The following is a 21,420-nucleotide window of genomic DNA, read 5'->3' on the forward strand; positions in this document are numbered from 1 at the left end:
CCATGTTCCTCTTGCATCTTGTTTGCTTCTTAATGCTCTGTGAATATTACTTCTTTTGTTTCTTCATTACTGTGTGTAGGAGATGGCTATACATGGTATACATTATATATATACCATTACATAGTATGGTAACTTATAGTAGATGTGCTAACCCTGTAGTTGGCTTTGCTTGTAGGGGTAACAAGCTACATCGGGTTTAGGTCAGTCTACAACTTTGCATTCTTTGTAGAGATAAAAGTTTTCAAAGTTTGGGTCTTAAAGATTATATGTAGAGTAACTGCCCAACAGAAAGTTAAAAAATCAAAGTAAACAACTAAAGAGGGTAAAATCATTGTCTCTTGTTCATTTGTGGTGGGATATATGAAAAAAAACCAAACTTATGGTCTTATTTTTTAAGATTGCATATACCTCTTCTAAAAGAAAGTGTCTGTTTGATAGGGAGTAAATATATAACAAGCTTTAAAATCTTGCTGCAAATTTGTACCAACCTCTGCTTTGAGGAAGAATGTGTTAAAACTTATGGTTGGTTTGTTTTGGTGGGTATGTTTGGTTTTTTTCTTCCCTTAACTGCACCAGGAGGTAATTAAATAATTACTTAATATGAAATGCTCTGAAGTCTGTGGAAGTACACGTCTGACAAACCAAAAGAAGCTGCAGGGTCGGTGCTTCATTACATCTTCACGCATTTCAGATGAGTGTAGGGTTTTACTGGCTTAGCTTGGGAAGCAGTATAAAGAACATTCTCAGAAATGTTTCTTTTTTTGTGTGTGTAGTGTTTCTTCTTTCAGACAGACTTCCTCTGATCCTAGGTGTGATAAACGTTAGTACTGTTAGATGCAAGTTAAGTAGAAGAGGTTACAATGTAATATAAGCTGTGGTAGTACAAGTAGAAAGCCCATGGCAATTTTACTCAGTCTTGGTCATTGTAACAGAAGGGCTGGCTGTAAGGTAAGTACCTCAGTTAAACTGTTACAAAAATTTCTTTTGAAAAACACAAGCCTTGAAATGCCCTTTGAATGTTTCATGATTAGAAAGACCAGGAGGTTGAGGTGTGTGTTTTTTGTCATCTTGTCAACATGGGGGGGTGTGTGTGTGTATGTTTTTTAAAAGTAATGAGTTATTGTGAATGTTAATGCAACTTGTTTTCTGCCCTTGCTCATCCAGCTGTTGTGATATGACCACATTTAAATGCACAGCAGAAGTTAACCTAAGCTCTTTTTCTGAACTCACAGGGAAGGTAACTCTTGGACAGCAAGGCTTTCTGCTTTTGCTTTGTAAGAGTATGTTTCTAAAGAGACATGGCATAAATACCCAAAAAAGAGTGCCCTAACAAAAAGCTCTATTTCTGTCTTGTGTTCTGACCTGCCCAGCAAACATAAAATAACTTGGTAGTATAGCTCAAAAAATGCTTGACTGAAACTTCAGGTTACCATAGAAGTCATGTCAGCTGTTACTATTGTATAATCTTTGTAGGAAATTGAATTTTGGTTATAATCAAGTTCTATATGAAATAGATATTAATTGACATTCCAATTACTCAGCTTTCTTGGAAAAGCTTAACTTATTTCTAAAGCATTTTGGCCAAGTTAGGCAAGGGTAATGAGAAGATGACTGTTGCCCTGTATTTTTTGGCTTTCTATTAATTAGAGGGTTGTATTATAAATGGCTTCAAGTACACAAGTTTCTCCTTCCCTCCTTCCTGAGAGTTGCATGCTATTTGAAACACCATTAGAATTACAGGTAATTATTAAGTTTCTTTGAACAGACTTGTTCTGAAGCTTTCTTCTCTGCCAGGGGGTATGAGTTATGTATTATACTGAAGATTTAAGTAGGGAGAGGTCAGGGAGAGAATAGTAAATTTGCAGTCATGCTTCAAACTAACAAGTATTGAAGTATTTTTTTCAATTCTAAATGAAGGCATGAATCATAACGGTTTGACTAACTGTCTTATACTGCAATGGTGTGGTATGAGCCAGTACCTAATCTATCCATAGAGAAAGGACTCCTGGATCTTATGGTATCTTTGATTGTATGTAACGTATTGAGAAGTATGTGTATAGTACAAGGCTAAGTAAAATAAGCAATCAATACTATGTGATGGTGTTCCAGCTGTGGAGATAATATGCTCTGTAGCACATCCTAGTAACCTTGACTGGGCATTTACTGATGCATGCTACCAAAAGGTGTGCACCTGGCATGCAGGCAGGCTAGAGGAAGGAGATTAAATGTGCTCTCAGGCCCTTGGGTAACACCAATGCATTACAGCGAAATGCTTATCTTGGAAAACAAGTCACTGGATAGTGCAGAAATCCTTAATCTCCTTGGTTTTCTTCCAGCCTGTTAACAAAAGCACTGGAGAATTCCAAGTTGAAAAATGCTGCAGGAGTTAGCTTTTATGTTTTTTTAACATCATTATGCTTCAGTCCTGAAGTAAATTATTCCTGTTCCTCTTTAGTACAGGAAACCTGACTGTGTGCTCATTTGTAGGCTGTCACCAACGAGTTGTTATATTTCAAATGGTTTGGCCAGTATGGCCAAAGCTTCTTAACACAACTTGCAAGCAAAATCTGTCAAGAAGGACAAATCTACAATTTACATTAAGTTATAGTGGAAACTGAGAGTATTTTCAAATGCTATAGCATTTTATGTATTTTATATAGCAGGCTGTTCCAACAGCTTACACACCTCAAAACTTGAGTTAACATAGATACTAATTTAATCTAGCTTTAGTGGTAATACTTGATGATTTAAGGTTTTGATGCAGTTTGTGATGTTGCTCTTATCTCAAGATGACCTTGCAGAGATCTGCTGATTCATCTTTATCAGAATGCAAATTAACTGGTTTTTTTAATTCAGCCATGTTTCTAGGAGGAGTAGAATAATAGTGAGTAGCAGTTCTGTAAGATGTGATAGCTTTGATCAGTCTCTGAGGTCTTTCTTGATAAGGTAGAGAACTTTTTTTGTTTTTACTTTATTCTTTAAAAGGCAGTTATTCTTATGTGGTGTGGTTAAGCATGATTCACATATCGCACTTCAGCTTTCCTAAACCTAACCTCTCTGTAACAAATTCTTTCCATGCCATTAATCCTAAAGCTGTTTGTTTGGGGCTGTACTTATGTATGTAGTTGTGAGATTTAGATGTCTTCCTCTGTTTTTCCCGCAAAGGGGAATATCAGAAAAAAGTCACATATTTCACAGTTTATTGTACGTTCACTTATTACAAATGTTGATTCCTTTACCTCTGTGTGTGATTAGTTAACATTTTAAAGCTAGTTACTCCTCTAATTCTAAATAACTGTTCTGCATTGTAGTACATATGACATGCTATATGTCTAAACATGCAGTCAGCCCTGACAACATCACTTGGAGGGAAATAATGCTGTCGTGACTGTAGAACTCTGAGAGAAAAGAGGAAACCGTGTAGTCTTGCAGAAGAAGAGGGGACTGTTTTATATGGGAGTGACCTTGTTGCTTGCCAATGGCTGACTTTGGTTGGATTTTTTTGTTTAGCTAACCAGATGATCTATTGTGCAAATACTTGTCTGAGGATGGATATAATTGCTTATCAATTTTCAGTCTGAGTATAAAGATACTACTTCTCGTCCCTTCTCAGAATTACTTATTGCTGATTCATTAGTTTAATTATGTATCTTTCTTAGGTGTTTTTTTGATGTTGTTTATTTTTGAACTACTGATATGTGCTCAACTTTCCAGACTAACTCACTTTTTCCTTCTCTTGGCCAGGCTGTCATATTCACAAGGGCATGACATACTGTTGCATGTTCTTGTAAGAGGTACTTTTTTTTAGAGCTAAAGGTGACATCTTAACCTGCTTATATGAGGAAGTTCTGGGCATCTCTTGGATTTCCCCTCTTTCTTCTTGTGTATTCAGATTTTGTGTCCTTGTATTTCTTGCTAGTTGTGATTGGTATGAGGCTTGTTTTGAACAGGTCCTGGCTGAAAGCTGAGGGGGTGTGTGCATATTGCAAAAAGGGGTGATGAGGCACAGTGAGAACCTACCTGAGTTGGGGGAGCAGATGGGTGATTGCAAACTTCTAGTTTTGGTTATTCCAAACTACAGTTTTAAATATAAAGTTCTACTGTGTTAGAAAAAGGGGTTTACTATGGTATTTGAGTTAAAGTCCAGAGGTCTTTGATCTGAAATTAAGGAATAATTTTCTAAAGCTTGACTTCTCTAGAATGTTGACCTATTTTACTATTCTTTCTACAGTAACACTTTAGGAGATATTTCCCTAAAAATGCAAAATGAATCTTAAGCCACAGCATGATTGGTGTTACAAGAGTGCTTCCCATCTTCCGTCTACCACTTTTGCTCTGTGAGTGGAGAATGTAGAGTATGACAATGTATTTCTAGATTAAAGGAGAAAAGGGACTTCTCAAGGCAACAGAATAAGTGTTGTTTGAGGAAGGCTAAATTTTAACATAGAAATTACTATTCTTTATAGGATCTAGCCCTCATTGAACATGCACAGAGAAGATTGCTCTTCTACTGTTAACCCTGTTTAAAAAAAATAAAAAATGCCTTAAAAAATTGCTCTACAGTACAATCTTCTTTCAGATTTTTGCCTCTTTCATCCTTTTTATCTCTGCTGTTTCTTTTTTCTCTTCTGCCAGCTTTTGAGTTAGTCGAGTCTGCCAAAGAGTATTTCTTGTTTAATTTTAGATCACTACCACATCCTCTGTTCCTTAAACTAGAATACTAATCTACTCTTTTTCTTGTCTCTGTGGTATACAGCCTTATCTCTTCTGGCAGCAGCTTGTTTTGAAGGTTTCACTGATACATATAAAATCTGCTTTAATGCCACCATTGTACTGAACCTTAGCTTTCTATAGTTTTTAGCTTCCTATAGGCTGCCTTAACTTATGATTAAAATCATGTTGATGTAGATTTGTGACAGTTTGGAGACCTGTTGAAACTAGAAGGAAAGGCTTACTTTAATGAGAAGCTAATGATATTATCATAATGTTATCTTGAACGTTTGGGAGGTGGAGTTGAGTGTTGTAGTTTTTATTCTAGTTCCTGAAATGTAACTGTTCAGCCCTGTCTTCCGTCTAATTATCTTCTATTTACTGTGCAAAGTTGCCAAGGAGCTCTTATGTTGAAGTGCAAATGCAGCATTGCCCTGGATTTTTAGTGCTGAATGTATAAGAACTTTGGAAAAGTTAATATTGATGACTCTTGGAGTGTCTAGGACTAACGACATGCCTTGTCTTCACTTGACTGCCTTTTAGGCATCAGAGTTCAGTCTGAAATGGCTCTGTGCCTTTCTTATCGTTGTCTGTGCGCCCTCTCAGGGAACTTCACTGACACTTATCACTTGCTGCAAAATGGGCATGGCTCTTCCACAAGGCAGACCTACTTGCCTGGTGTATGTCCCACTAGAGCTGATAACCCACTTCTTCTGCCTAAGGATTGAAAGGAAATTTATCTCTGTTCTCCAGCCTTTTGGACATGCAAATGCTTTTTCTTGTTGGCTAAGGCAATCTGTAAACAACAATACAACTGTAAACCCTGCATGCTGCTGAGTAACAAAAAAATTACCATGGCTTTTTTGAAAACAGTATTGTGGCAGAGAAAAACACTATATGATGAATGCTGGGATTAGGGGTTCAAATAACTGTTTTAGGACCTTCAGTCCTATGACCCCATATGTATTTTGTGTATACTCTTCCCTTACTGAGAGTGTGACAAGCAGTGATATTGTTTGACTAGTTGTATGGAGCTCCAATATCCAAAAGGAAGAGTTCAAAGGAGAATTCTTATGCTTGTCTGCCACAAACAGATGTATTTCTTTGTCTAAGTCTTTATATCAAATTCCCACTCTTTTACATATATACAAACTATTTTTGACATTTGGAAACTTTAGTTTCCCTGCGGAAAGGGGAACTGGTTACCTGGGAATCATTCATCATGTGTGAAGAAAGAGACACGAGTTGTGGAAACAAAAAGCAGTTTGTCATGATGCACAATTTGGAGCTATGATTAACAAAATAGTGGGCTTGATACTAGCTGTGTAGTTCCTCAGTACTGTGGACCTTTATATATTAATGAAGCATGTTTTAAGATCTGTCTGTCCTGTGCAGATGTTTAAGGGGCTTGGATTTTTTTTTTTTTTTTTTGAGAGAGAGAAAGTGAGAGGTGTAAGCAAAATAAATTTAAAAAGTTACATCAAAATGCACTGAGAGAAATACTCCACCCAGTGGATGGAGGGATTCATCTACTATCTGTACTCTTGAAGGCCTGAAACATGATATCTTTGAATATTCTTGCCAAGTCTGGCATTTACCAGAAGCACATGTTACTTCTAGGCTCTGCAGCTGGAAATGGTGTCTTCTCATGCATGTTTTTGTTTTAAACATGTTTTTAAATTTTAGTGTTCAACTGACTCCTCCAAACGTGAGTGGTGACCTGTAATGTCATTGTTTATTTTATTTAATTGCCTGCAACTTTTGCTTTATATAGATGGAGCTGCCTGGCCTTGCTTTTGCTGCTTGGATGTTTATTTGCTTCTGTGTGTCTGTGGATGGCTATCCAAGCGGAAAAATAAGAGAAGCCTGTACTAGCATGATACCCTGTCATGGCACCTCTCCACAACTGTCACCTGAGCACACCATTACAGTGAACGCGACTGAATTTAAACCAGGGAACAACATAGAAGGTATTGTGTCAGTTATAGCTGGAGAGGTTAACTTACTGTTGTTTTGTGTTGTAGCATGTCCTTACCCACTTAGCTATACTAGATCTGTCTAAGTTGAATCTTGTTCAGGTGATCCATTTAGCAGTAATTCAGTATTTGTAAAATGAACTTCTGGTGGTGGTTGCTGAAATGTTTCATTCTTCTTCTGGAGAATATTTCACCTTCCTTTTATTTTTCTTCTTGCTTTAGTTCATCTGTCTGGACCAGATTTTGAAGGATTTTTCATACAAGCCCGGGATGCAGAACACCTGGATAGCCCTGCAGTTGGGTCTTTCACATTAGCTGACCGGAGACTTTCTCAGCTTCTAACATGTGGCCGTACCAAGGTGTAGACTAGTGTCTTAAAATGTGACATCAGGCACTGAGGTGTTTGTACAAGACCATGTCTGTAACAGGACAGAACTAAACTATGCCATCCTTGAGCTCAGTCCTTCAGGAAATGGGTCTAACTTGCAGTACAGAGGCACGGCTCTCTGCAATTCTGTCAGACTGCTCCTATGAGCCATTTCAACTGTCCTGGTGGTAGAAGGCTATTGACTGCTGCAGGAAGATGCAGCATTTCTCACTTGTGCACAATTAATGTAGTGTATTCCTGGTATTGTATTTAATATTAAAAAGAGGAGGGAATGCTCTATTTGCTTTGAAGAGGAGAGTTATCAGTCACTTTCCATGCCTGTTAAGGACAGATAAAATGTCTTACAACAAGGAAAATTTTGGTCAATTGTTGTAGTAAACAAGCACTAGAATAAGCTACTATCTTTAGTGTTTGTTGCTCTGTCAGTTACTGGTAATGGAGCCTTTTTAGTAACAGGTTAGATCACAATCTTCAGTATCCATTTTAGATGAATTGATTCTGTCTCATGTGCAAGAGATATGAGCTCTGACTAGTGTTTCAGCAACCTGCTTGAACTTCATGAACATGTTCAGTGTCATCTGAGCTGGTGTAGACAAAGTTATCAATCTGCATAGATGTATTTTTTTCTCATTACTTCTACCACCTGCCCCCCCCCCCCCCCCCCCGCCACACAAAAATAAACTTCAAAAAAACGCCCCCCCCCCCCCCCGGTGACATCAAATTAATGCATTCATCAGTGCTGTAAAGCCATAGGGATGTCTGGGCTGTGCCCTCTGCTCTCTGAGGACTTAGTTCAGTGCTGTGTCTGATCTGTTTATCTTGTGCAAGCAACTCTCTGACCCCACAACTACTTTTGTTTTTTGTCCTCTGGAATACTAGTTCTGTTCTCTCTTGTACTGTCATTGCACTGTCCCTTCATGCTGTAATTATCAAAAAATGGAGCATTGTCACACTATTTCTGCATAAATGCTGCAGGGACCTCTGGTTTATCAGTGGAGTCTTTTGGATCCAAAGGCCTCTAGTTGTTCCTTTTAGCCTTAAAGTTTGTTAGGATGTCTAGGTTTCAGTGGTAGATTTCATCTGAGTTGATCATGAGTGGGGAAAAGCCAGGGGGACTGGGTCTGCGCAGTGTAACAGTGCAGTGTCTGTTTAGGATTTAGTTGCATCCTGTGATGACTGTTAGCTGAAATCTCCTTGCTGCATATCCATTGTGTAACTAACTCTTTATGTGTGTGTTTTCAGAATTCAGCTGTCAGTCACACAAGCAGAGCAAAAAAGAAATATATAAAAGTTTATTGGATTGCTCCCAGAGGTGCACCAAAACGCGTACAGTTTCTGTAAGTAAATCTAATATTATTTCTAGTTTATTAAAATACAAATAAGGTAAACCTCTACCATTGCTGGCCCATATTTGACACAGACAACAGAAAAGTATCCTTGGACTAATGGCCTGAAAAGCCAATACGTCTTGCTCTCTGCAGAGTCTATATTAATGCAGACACTTGTTCTTTGGGGAAAGCTTGGAGATGATAATTTTTATTTTTGCGGGGAGAGTAGAAAGGGCTTTGGAGACTGTTTCTTTAGTGTTTCTAGTTAACTGCTCACTTCTCATGCCTGTAATATGCAGTGTTGAGAATCTTTTTGTGTGCTTGTACCTAACCAAATGGTGTAGGTACCTTCCTGTTATACTGCTGGCTTTTGGGAACTAATGGATAAAAGCTGTGTAGCTCTTCTCTCAGGTTGTAATCTGTGCCACAGGCACGAATGTTTCTTACATGATTTTAAAATTATTTTTCCCCTGAGATTTCAGGTATTTTCCTACTTTAATCCCTAAAATGATAGAGGTCTGCATAAAGATGGGGGTTTTACAAATAAGTTGTACAAACTATGGAAGTTTTTCCTTTTTCCTTTATTTTTAGAGTAACACTCAGCTCTTAATGTATACAGTAATGACTGTGTGGTGTGTTTTTTTTTAAGAGCCACAGTTGTTAAGAAATACAAGACTTTCTGGGTGAAGATTCCTGGTCCCATTGTTTCGCAGCCTAATGCACTGTTCCCAACAACACCCTTGCCTGCAACATCAGAGGCTATATCAACTTCACACCAGGTTTCCTACTTATCAAAGCCAGTAAGTAGTTATAAGTGTAAATAATGCTGGCTTTAATGCTTGTGATCAGTTGAATTTAATGAAATCACATTGATACAGCCTATTGAGAGAAGGGGAGTGATGATGGATGAGTAACTTGAATATCAGAGACTGAGAACGTAGACAGCTACCCTGTTGTGTTAGTTGAGTTGCCTGAATTTGTGTAGGTTAAATGTCACGGGACACACGGGTCAACAGTTGATGGAACATTTAGAACTTAATGGTCAGAAAATATTATGCATGCCTGGGAAGAGAGATGGGAGAGGACTTGCTCTGATCTTGACTAATAACTTCCTATTTAATAACTGCAGGGTCAGAAACTTCCTTTTATGGGTTTGTCTGTGTTACTGACTTCTATTACTGATTCTTGAATGGATTGAGCAAGCAACGCTTATTTGATCCAGAATGTGTGGCTTTTGATCCATGTATTTTCATTGTGTGTCAGAGGAGCTGCTACTTTATAAAGGAGCCAAAAAGCTGGTCTTTCCTTCTTTTCTCCCTCATCCTAAAGCTGATATTACCACTCTAAAAATTAAACCAGAGGAAGTGTCTCTGAAGTTTTTACTTTCTTTTCAAAGTTAATCTATGATGTCTTTAAAGTGAAAATTTAACTTGAGTAAAAGTAGAAATTGGAACTTGCAATTGCCCCAGGACTAGCAGGTAAAATGGTAGCTATGGGTTAAGAGATTGGTATGTAGACATAAATGGCATTTCTTTGCTGTTCCTTGTATGCTTTCTTCTAGAATGGAGTAGAAAGGGAGGAAGAAGATTGCTTATGACTTGTTTCTCTGCTTAATTGTCTAGTTTAATGCCTCAGGTTGTGGAAGTATGAAGTTCTGCATTAGGAACCCTTCAAACTGTGATCCTGAAAGTGCTTCCTGTTTTTTTCTATCCTTCCAACAAGAGAAGAGCTCAGTGTTTATTGAAATGAGTGGTCCAAGTGAAGGATATTTAGCATTTGCATTGTCTCATGATCAGTGGATGGTGAGTGTCCTATTCTTTAGTTGCTTTTGTGATCTTAGTAAAGCTTGAATGGTACTCATGCACATGTAAAACTGAAATGCTGCTAGATGTCAAACAAAGTAACTTCTCTCCCATAATGTTAAAACACAGGTTGCCTTTTATACGTGGATATTCAGCTCAGGACTGACTATTTGCAGTAGAATTCCCCAGTGGATATCTATCTTAGCAGAATCCCACCTGTCTGATTGCACAGTGGCTGACTGGAATGTCTACTTGTTACCTAGCCAAGACCCCACACTTGTCAGAAGCTGAGTTGCTGTGCTTTCTGAAAACCATTTGCAGTTCATCATTGTTTGTATGGGAGTTACTGCATTCAGTCTTAAAGTATTTAGAGATCCTTTTTTCTAATGGGTGTTGAAGAGATGATGCTGTTGACAAATGCGTATTCTGTGAAGTAACTGTTGCACAAAGGAGATGATGTTTATGTTCACATCGCTTGTGCAAGAACATTTGGTTCTTAACAATACTTTGTCTTCACAGCTATGAGGAAAACCAACTTTTAACTAAAGAGTTTTTTAAAATAGCATCAGCATTTATCTCTGTCTTGTCTAGTTAATTTAGTAAATTCAAAATAATTAAAGAAACTTCTGATAATACGGTTGTTACCCTGGGAGGTGGGGATAGTAAATAAGAATGTGCCTGTCTTTCTTAATGTGGCTCCCCTGTAATACTGAAAGTATGTGAAATCTGGGAAATAGTAGCTTGACAGCTAGAGAATTGTCTTGGGTATTGTTGCATATATTAAATCAAAGTGCTTTTAGAGACTGTCAGTAGTGGTTTTTACTGGGTTATAAATACTTTTTTCTTTAAATGTTCCAGGGTGGTGATGATGCATATCTGTGTGTTAACGAGGACCACCATGTTCACGTCAGCACTGCCTATCTGAAGGGGCGAAGTCCTCCTATTTTGGATTCCCAGGTACATTTGAAAATGACTAAGATGCTTCCACAAATGTACGTATGAAGTAACAAGTGGCATGCTGCTGCTTTGTGCTTTTATTTTGCACAGCACCTGTTAAATAGTAATGGATAGTAAATAGATGGATCAGTAGTTTCAGGTGAGATTGGTTGGGCTCTTTCTCCCTAGTAGATGTTACCTTTGGAAGTTTAATTTTTAAAAATAAGTCCCATGGTGGGAGCTTACTCTGAGGAACTTTGTGCCCATTACTATTCTGCCTGTTTGCTAGGGCTGCAGTTGTGGTCGATGTATCTTGGGTTAAAGGTTGTAAGGGAAGGGGAGGTTGTTATGAGCTGGAAAAATTTGTGGTAATAAGTCCAACCCTTACATTGCTGTGTTGACTTACTGACATACCTTCTAAGTTGGTATGTAAGAGACTTTTTTTATTCTCCCCCCTCCCTGATCATTATTGCTCTTTATTTGGGCACCAGTGACACTTTTGTCTCTTACAGGGTTACTTTTAAGCCAGTTACTGTCTTAGTCTGAAAAGACTGGGCATTAAATGTCTCCTGTTTCACAGAATGCCCTTGAAAATATGTCATGGAGGCTTGCGGACGGTGTTCTTCAATGTTCTTTCAGAAGAAGTATTCGTCTTCCTGCTTATAAAGCAAGGTTTAATCTGGATGCCAGTTACTACATCTTTCTGGCAGATGGGGAAGCTAGTGAAGGTAAACTTGACTTGCATATGGTTGCTTTTCTTTGAACAGCTCTAAATGAGTTAGTAACCCTTATGTAAGATGTGGCTTAGCTGAGAATTAGTATTTGAACTAAGGATTCTGATTTCCAAGTTTGAGACACTTAGTCCAGTTATCTTTACTGCCTCTCTGGACCATGGGTTTGCTTTTGGAAGTTAGACTTATGTGTGTGTTGCATGCCCACTTGATGCTAGGATCTGTTAGCTTCTTGAGAGCTGGCCACATCTTTTTGAAATGGAGACTAGCATCAAATGGAATTATTCTTCACATCTTGTGCGTGTAGTGGAGAAAGCTGTTTACTGTAGAGGGATGAGTTGATTCTTGTACATTAAGTATGCAAGACAGCTTAGATGACGGCTTAGGTTCAAGTTTTGATTCACAAGCAGATTTTTTGACACATTACATGTCGGAAATTTAGTTTGTATGATTATGCTCAGTGGTCACAACAGGGTTTGCATTTATAAATCAGGAGTGGGCATACTTACAAGTGCAGTGGTTATCATCAACCGCTTTTGTCACTGCTTAGGTGGACTAATATACAAACATCGTCGTCAGCCTCTGATCACCAATGGAGCGTATGATATCACAGGCCTTCCTCACAATCTTGGAGGTTCCCGGTCCCCACAGCTTATCAAGGCTCATGGTAAGATGCAACTTCTAGTTTTGTCTTCCAGCTTGATACTTGCTGAGACTGAAGAGTTAAGTTTACCTCATTATTGCAGAGTAGGTTTTTCCTCTTCTCTTTCTACCACTCATGTTGTATATGCTGTTGTCCAGTAAGATCTGAGACTGTGAAGACAGAGTAAAATTGTTAATAATTTTTCATTTCAAGAACAGCGTTATAAGATTATTTTTGCCAAGGAAAGTGAACCTGCATTTGCCTTTTCTCTTAAATATATAAACAAGACTTGTTTCTGTTTCCCTCTTTCTTTCTGGTTTAATTTGTTCTATTTGCATAATCGGCTTAATTCTGTTTGAAACAAGAAACCTCTCAACAGACAGTCCAAGGCCATTGAAGTTAATGAGATTTTTTTCCTCTCATAGTACTGGACTTCAAAGCAGGCCCACAAGAGAACTGTCACTCATTCTTTGTCAAACAAATTATAACAAATATCGCCTTTCATCCTGTGATGTCTAATTTGGTGGCAGCACAGTGTCTCTCACCAGTATGTATTGGCTGTACTGGTGCGTATGAAATGTGCGGTAGCCAGAGCTGCTCTGTCTTGCTGTGTGGGAATAGTGTGATTATTTTTTATATGAATGTTTATTCCTTCTAGCAAGATAAATGCTATAAAGTTCTAGTCTGAACCAGGTGATTAAAAACTTGTAAATTCTGACCATATGTGTACAGACTAAACTATTACAGTCTTTGAAGCTCTATTCATATGCAGCTGAATTATCATAAAATTGTTTACCTAGTGGTGTGGTGTTTTTTTTTTTTTTCAATTTTCAGGAGCCCTGATGTTTGTTGCTTGGATTACCACAGTTAGTATTGGTGTTATTGTCGCACGATTCTTCAAACCTGTCTGGTCTCACTCATTCCTATTTGGAAAGGAGATGTGGTTTCAGGTGGGCAAAATCTCCCTATAGCTCTAGCTGTATTTTCTATTTCTATTGTAAGCAGAATTATAAACCTACTAGATCCAAGAAATAGGAGGTTAAACTCAGTGTGATTTACATCTTTTTTTTTAATCTTATAAAATGGAACAACTCCAAATCAGAAGTTCACCTGCTTTACCAGTAAAAGCAAAGTCTAAAGAGGACACTAAGAACATCTTTAACTGTAGATCGGCTAAATGTATTTTAGTGGTGTACTAAGAAATCTGTAGAGTTTCTGAAAGCAAACTTAACTTTTCTAGGTGCATCGTATACTTATGCTGACCACAGTCATGCTTACAAGCATTTCATTTGTGTTGCCTTTTATATACCAAGGAGGTTGGAACCAAGTAAGTGTGTGCTTTTGTTTTGTTTACTCAAATGTACAGGTTGGACCAAATGAATGAGAAGGACATCCACTGACTCTGATGTGTTAGAACTATTGAACTATGGCTGAGGAAATAGCTGTGAAAGCTGTCCTTAAGTAGGCCTCCTTTAACAACAATTAAAAAACCTAAGTACTGTCCTTCCTTCTGCCACATAAAGTCCTTGCCCAAAGTTTCTTTATGTACTAAATCAGTCATCTTCCCATTTCCTTAGAGAACTTGAATTTGGGAGGGGAGTGAGGGTAGGACCGGTGACTCATTAACATGGTAAACCTGCTGGGAATAAGTGTTATGAGCTTGGACTTGCACAGTGCTGCTCCACCATTGTAACTTACTACACAAAAGCATAAAGAAAATGATCAACATTTGGTATTTTTTCTATGTCTTTGTATAGATGTGATGTTATAGAAAAATGTCCTGTGTTTAGCAAGCAGGTTTTCATCCGTATCTCGGCTGTACTGTGATGGCTCTGACAATCTTTCAACCACTTATGGCAGGTTTCAGACCATCTCCTCATGCACCAAGGTACTCACAACTAACTCATTAAGTTACAGCCACAGGAATTAAATATGCCTATTTCTTTAAAAAGTCATTTTACATTGAAAAGTTATCTTTAAAGTAGGTAACAATGTCTGTTCATTTTATTTTTCCACAAACTACTTAACGCTTTTCATTGTTTTGTAGGAGGCAGTTGTTTAACTGGTTTCACTGGAGTACTGGTACAACAGCTAGAATACTAGCTGGTGAGTAGGAGTAGTAGTTGTAACTCCCTTTTAAGTGATTTAAAGAAATTTTGTTCATTGTCTGAGCTATTGCTTGTCTAAAACATCTGTGGACATCCAGTCCAGGCATCTCTGAAGATTCTTTTTCTTGCTGGCTGTGTTCTGTGTGAATTTTAAGTGGCCATCAGGTACAGCTTTAGGGAAAATGTGACTACGTAAAAGGAAAGAGATTTCAGACAAACCAGAAGGATCTCTGCAGTAAGGACCTGTTCTTATCTTGAGTAATTTCTCTTTGTCTTGGAAGATTTGAGGATAGTGTTCTTACAGTAACGTAGTTCAATGTTATTTAACAGGAGAGGGGAAACTCACAGAACCAGAAGCTGGGCTTAATTCTACTAATGGTGTCAAGTTTCCAAAGGCAGCTTAAGCACAGAAGTTGCAGTGACTGTGGTCTTGTTGGTAGAGTCACAAATGCTAGTGTTTGTGTGACTGGGATGTGATAGGGCACTGGGCAGGATGAAAACCATCTTGGCCTTTCCCTCCCTGCCTTCTCCCTCACACTGCTAAAAAAAAAAAATCTTTTGGCTGCATGGATTCCTTTAACCTCATACTGCCAAAGGTGTTGAGAGTATTTTTTTTAATTACCCTGACACCGTGCTCTTAGTGTCTTTTTATCTTGTTTTTACTGACTAGTGGTGACTATGTTCTTGGGAATGGATCTACCAGCACTTGACCTACCAGACCCGTGGGACACCTATACGATGATTGGCTTTGTAGCTTGGCACGTCAGTATTGATGTTCTTCTGGAAATACACAGCTACTGTCTCGTACGTAAAGGTACAAACCCAACAAAACTCCTGTTGTTACCTTGCTTGATGAGGATTGTATTGAGTTTCAGGAGGTGTTCTTTGGTCTCTAACTTGCAATCTGGAAGTTCTAGAAAAATTGTTTTTATGCCATTTTAAATATAGCCTCTTATTTCTCAAACCAGAGTTCATAGGGGCAGAGTGAAATGTGTAAGTATTTTCCAAGAATATATAACTTTTTGCCATGGGACTTTGATGCCAGGTAGGTAAAGTCCAGGTTAATTCATGCACATTTAGTCTGCATTTTATAGTGACAAATTGCGGGTATGAGTGGCTGTCATTGCATCAGCAAAATGATCAGAAACTTGAGCACAAACACTTGCAATTTTGAGTGAATAAGGGAATGAAGGTGAAATCCTGACTGCAATATGTCTAGTGGAGAAACTGGTAATAACTTCATCGGAAATTAGCTTCGCTCGCCGGTGTGACTGAGGGGAGATGACTGTGCATGTGTAAATGACCTGTATCTTAAGGCAGAGATGAGACATGCAGGATTGAAGATGCATGATTAGTTTAGAGGCTGGGTAAGGGGGGACGAGGGGGAAGAGTGATTTTAAAAAGATGTGAGTTTAGACATAACTGCAGTATTTACTTCCTGGAAATAGAGAAATGAACCTGAAATGTTTGAACAGTGGATGTTCTCATGTTGGCTAATGCAAAATACTTCCTAATGTAATCTGGTTACCTTAAAAAGAAAAGGAAAAGGTCTTAGATCAAACAAACATTTTGTTTAGCTCGAAACTTGGTGTTTTGATGTTTCACTCTAGCAAAATAGACAAAATGTTTTGCCACTTCAATGTCCAGAAGTTGCTTTTTGTAGGTCAGCTCTAGAATAATTTTTCTCTTGTGCTCTGAGCATGATATTACGGGTCATGAAATGTCAAATGAGTGCTTTTCAAATTTGATGCCGTAAAAGACTTACTTAGTCATGGGATTAAGACTTTTGCAGTATAAAAATGAAACCCCACCTTTTGTCTCCGGAGCAGACTTAGCTCTTTTTTTTCCTTCCCACTAACAGTTGAAGTCATAGAGGATGACAGAGTACAGATACTGCAGTCACTCACATCTGCAGAAGCAGAGGTAAGTCACAATTTTGTAAATAAGTACTATGAGATGGGATGATTCTTTGTTTAAACCAATAAGATTGATACTTCCATGGCTCTTCTTCCTCTTCTCTTGCAGGGTCGTCTGTTTAAGCAGATTGTGTTAATCATCTATGTCTGTGGAAATATAGTATTCCTCCTTGCCTTCCTGGCAGCAATCAACCAAATATGAAATAAGTCACTGAGAATTTTGTGATGAAATATTGTGCAGCTGCAACACCTGAAAAGAATGCTTTCTGTTACAACTTTTCCCTCAACACCTTCCTGAAGATGTAACTGAAGAATAATAGCGTGTGTGTCATGCTTGGTGTTAGGGGAATTTGAACTGAAATCTATAGAAGGATGCTGCAGTCCTGCAAAACCTGTCTTCTGATGTGATTTTTAATAGGAGCCTTTGCCTGAGTAAGGAATGAAGTCCCTAGTTTTTTTTTAATGTAGTAATTAATTAGATTGAAGTTTACAGATTAAGATGATTGAGAAGATGCTCTGAAAATGCTGTTTTGATAGTCAGTTCCCTCAACCTTTTTTGAATACTATTGGGAGAACCAGAAAGACTGATCCCACATCTATCACATCTGTTTGCTTTACTGTGTTTTAATGGCATGTGATATGACAACTTCCTGCTCACGACAGTTTAATGCATTAAAAAAAAAAAACAAACAACAACTTAGTGAAAAACTGTCACAAATGCAGGTTGATGCATGAGCTAAATGCTGTTGTCTATCTTTGCAGTTAAATGCAAAAATTTTCTCTGCTCTAAGAGCAGTACACTTACACAAGCATATGGGCTTGGGAACTTCAGTCCTTTAAAACCACCATTTGCCTCACTGAAAATACTGTTCTGTTCCGTTCCGTCCCTCTCAGTGTCTCTAAACCATAAAGAGAAAATGTGTTTGCAGTATAAGTGAATTAAAACCAATTGTACTTATCCAAAACTCAAACAGGAGGAACTTACCTGTGTGTATGGATTTCTGTGTTTTGCTGTCTTTGCTTGCTTCTGGTTTCTTAATTACTCTTCTGTGTGAATAAGATGGATTTATGCCACTTGATGCTTAAACGGAAGTGAAAATATTTGCTCAGGAGTGTTGCAGTTGTTTTTGCACTATTGAGTGAAATGTGGATTGGGAGTTAGTTTGATTCCAGAAAAGGCAGCTTTTGCTAGTGTTAAGTGAGAGTACTTTGAGCTGGCATATCTAGGAAACAGAACTGTTTTTACAGGAATATGAGAGGGCATTTTTTTAGTCAAAAGATTTATATAAATATATGAACTAGGTACAGGGAATTGAAAGACACTATTGTTTAACTTTTTTGGTTCATGGTTTGCCTAGGTGTAGAAGAACACTCTTGAAATGGCGTTTCAGAAATGGTATGGACTATTACAGCAACAGCCCTGCACTGCCTCATGGCCAGCTCTAAAATACATGTGCGTCAGGCAGTGGTTCTCTCCATTTACTAAAGCTGTCTATTTGTCTCTTCTTCAATCTCTGCAAATCAACAGTGCAGCCTGTTGCAGAGACAAGTCATTCAGAAAGCTACAAGTTGATGTTTGTAGTCGGTCGTCTTTTTTTTTTTTTTTTTTTTTTCTTCTCAAGGGCACTTACAGAGATGCGGTTAACTGCTTTGTCAGCAGCAGCAGACTGCAGGTGAGTGTAAGTTGAACTGTCCCCCTTCCTCCTGGAAGCTGGAAAAAGTCACATGCAGATTGAGGAAGGGGGACTAAAATATGGCAAAACCCAGGCTGAAGGACAAGAAGAGTATGGCTAGCGGTGTGGGTTTGTGATTTTTTTTGTTGCTGTTTTTTGTTTTTTGAGAACTCTGATCTCAAGCCTGGAAATCCCAGGCCTCTCTAGTGCTAAACTTTTGGGGGACTCTTTCGTATACCATGAGTTTATAGAAGAATATCTCTCAACCTAGGCACAATTGATAGCTTTTTAAACTAAAATCAATGCCAGATTCTTTCTGTAATAATAGTAGCTCTACTGTGTGTTTCACTTGCATGTGACAATGAACACAGGGTTTTTAAAACATGAGTGTAAATACCTTAATAATAGTTTGTGTCCCTTTTAGTAAGGTGAAAATAAAATCAAATAGGAACTAGGAAAGAATAGTCTTGCCTAGCAGTGAAACAAATTGTCTGTTTTCTTTGTAGATATTGCTTTATAAATTAAAGCTATCTAAATGCTTCCTGGAGAAGCTCTATTGAAATTGAACGTTAAAATATTTTCTCATTGTAATGCAGAGTTTCTTTTACTCAAGAAGAAAAAAAAAATCCTTGTTCTATGTCTAATACAGCTTTAAATTTGGTGAAATTATCAGCTGCTCTTTGGAACAAATAACTAGTTTGGATAACTAGTGCTAGCAATATTGCATAGTTTCTTTTGTGAGGCCTTATGTGCAGTATTGTAACTTATTTGATGGAAAGACTTGTTGATTTTATGCAGTGTTTGCTCACAGCACCACCCCTGCCTTCTTCCTGCGTGACTATAAGAGGAAGGAGTGTATCGTTGTATTCTAGTGACTTCCAAAATTTCTGGTATACTTCTTTGAAAAACAAAATAACAAAAAAACCCCAAGAGAAAAGTCTATGGAAGTGTTTGATATCAGCAGAAAAAAAAGTGACAATTTAGTTCTAGAGACAATGGTGGTGTTGTGTATTTCTTTTCTTGGATGGTAAAATATTACATAGAAGAAAATTCCCATTGCTTTCCTTCTTCATAAAGGAATCCCACTGAAGTAAAAAAGAAAAAAAAATCATTCACAGGGAGAGATCAAGAAGGTTTCAGTGTTTTCTTACTCTCAGATTAAATTTGTGATGACAAATCAACATTAGCATATTTCTTTTTGGGTTCTTCCAGACAGGCAAACGTTCTCAGTCAAGTAGAAACTTGTGATCAGTCTCACAACAAGTAGTTTACTGTTTTGATTGCGTTGTTAGGTGCAGCCTCCAAACACTAGTCATCTGCTCTTGACTTAACTACAGATCATGTTTCTTCCATATGTTTTGAATGAAAACTGATGCAAATAGCTCAAATGCAATGGAATTCACTGCTGCTTTGCTTCACTTGAAATAATTTTTTTTTGTTTGCTGACATGCAGGCTCCAGAATGAACTAAGAAAAGATGTGCTTTGTTTCTCTTCCTGACACTGAACGCTGTGCAGTTCCCTGTTTTGTAAAAAATCACCAGATGGGGAGACTTCATACTCAGTATAACAACTCCCGTGGTTTTTTTTTACCCGGGTTTGGGAAGGCTGGAGAGATTGCCTGCCTTTTGTTTTGTGTCAGGGTGTGTAACACTGCGTGGCGCTCTTGTCCAAATAACAGCATTTGTATTTTGGCAGTGAGAGGTTGAGACATGTGAAGGATGTCCAAAACGGCAAGTGTTCTTAGATGAACTAATCTGACAAATTCTCAAGCTTTATTAAGAGCTTTGAGCCCAGTTCGTACAGATAGACGTTATGAAATGGGTGTTTACTTGATGTCTGTGCTTTTGCTTGAATAGTTATGGCCTGTTTTCTTTTATCGTGTGTGTAAACCGTGCTCTACCTGTGTACATCCGTTTTCAAACAATTTAAGATGAATGGCAATCACTAAGGAAAAACTGCAACCTACTGCATTTCAATGCAGAAATTAATAGCTGAGTGATTTTTAGATTACTCCAAGTGAATAGAAGGATGGTTAAGAGGAATGATCTGCTAGTAATTCAGAGAAATTCTTTGTTCAATCAGTCTGATCCCAACTTCTCTAAGAGGTATGTGTGAAGGGGGGAGCTCTGCATTCACTTATCTGAGGGAGGGGCACAGCAGAGTTGGCACAGAACAAGTGCTTCAAAACACACTTGGTACCATCTGTTTTAGCTCATGTATGAGCTAATGCAACCACTGTATAGCTCCTGCTGGTCTTCCTTGCTCTGTGCAAAAGTGACTTCACATATTGCAAACAATGAAAGCTGCACATCTATGTCACACTGAACCAGGTATCTGTGATGACTAGTCATCTTGGACACGTGATACTGCATTAAGACTCTAGCTTTGGCTTTGTTTCCGAGAGACTTTTGTCTTGCTGGACCTTAGAAATTGTTCAGCTTTAATGATGAACTGGAATTTTGTATGGCATCCGTACTGACATGTGAAGAAGATACTTTTCCTCCTTGTAATTCTGTTCTTGCTGATAGGGGATGTGGGAAAGCTCTGGGGCTGCAGCACTCAGGTGATGAGCATCCCTTGGTCTTGAGTGCTCCATTTTGTGTCTCTGTTGCTCCAAATTAATGATCTGATACTCATGCTGCTATGTAGTGTATTAGTGTGGGACAGTTCAGATTCATCTGGCACAAACTGAATAGTTCTAATACAATTTTTTTTTCAGAGGACTATCTAAAATAATGCCAAGGTTTGTAACACCAAATTTAACAGCTAGTTCTTGTGTGATGTATGTTTAGAGTTATTTCAATTTTTTTTACATTACTTTTCAAGTATCAGTAGTGAATTTCACCTGTAGCTTTACTGTGCATGCTATTGTGGAGTTTCTCTTCAGTCTCCTTTCTTTTAAACTACTTTTATTATGTTGGCAGCAGCATTTTTGCCCCCTTTTCCAGGTCATTTAAGTTTAATAGCACAGAATATTTGGGGAAGGCAGGGGATGAGCGTCTGTAGCAATCTGACACTTACAAAAGCTGCTCCTGACTATTTCGTATCACTTTCCTGCTCTCACTTTCTTGTGCATTGTGTGAAAGAAAACCTTTGAGAAGATTAAAAATAAAAAAAAGATTTGAAGGTAACTCTGTCTGCTACTCTTGGAACCAACAAATAACAGAAGAAACATAAGGAAAAAAACTCCACACTACTGAAAAAAAAC

At 38.1% G+C, this 21,420-nt stretch overlaps 1 protein-coding gene across 2 annotated transcripts; it reads left to right on the plus strand.

Moving 5' to 3' along the window:
- Window positions 1-897: 897 nt before the first annotated feature.
- FRRS1 (ferric-chelate reductase 1) lies at window positions 898-16,740 on the plus strand. 2 transcript variants are annotated; one of them, XM_010073480.1, is made up of 18 exons: window positions 898-948; window positions 4,757-4,789; window positions 4,845-4,853; window positions 6,485-6,680; window positions 6,909-7,045; window positions 8,317-8,411; window positions 9,052-9,202; window positions 10,025-10,204; window positions 11,063-11,161; window positions 11,721-11,868; window positions 12,422-12,538; window positions 13,349-13,464; window positions 13,755-13,841; window positions 14,305-14,402; window positions 14,562-14,620; window positions 15,293-15,436; window positions 16,484-16,545; window positions 16,648-16,740. In XM_010073480.1, the coding sequence occupies exons 1-18, from the start codon at window positions 898-900 to the stop codon at window positions 16,738-16,740; spliced, it is 1,875 nt and encodes a 624-aa protein (XP_010071782.1). The 2 variants fall into 2 exon arrangements, with proteins under 2 accessions (XP_010071782.1, XP_010071783.1); XM_010073481.1 differs by lacking the exons at window positions 4,757-4,789; window positions 4,845-4,853.
- Window positions 16,741-21,420: the final 4,680 nt, after the last annotated feature.

This window comes from Pterocles gutturalis, unplaced genomic scaffold, assembly GCF_000699245.1.
Source record: "Pterocles gutturalis isolate BGI_N339 unplaced genomic scaffold, ASM69924v1 scaffold20202, whole genome shotgun sequence".
NCBI classification, from domain to species: Eukaryota; Metazoa; Chordata; class Aves; order Pterocliformes; family Pteroclidae; genus Pterocles; species Pterocles gutturalis.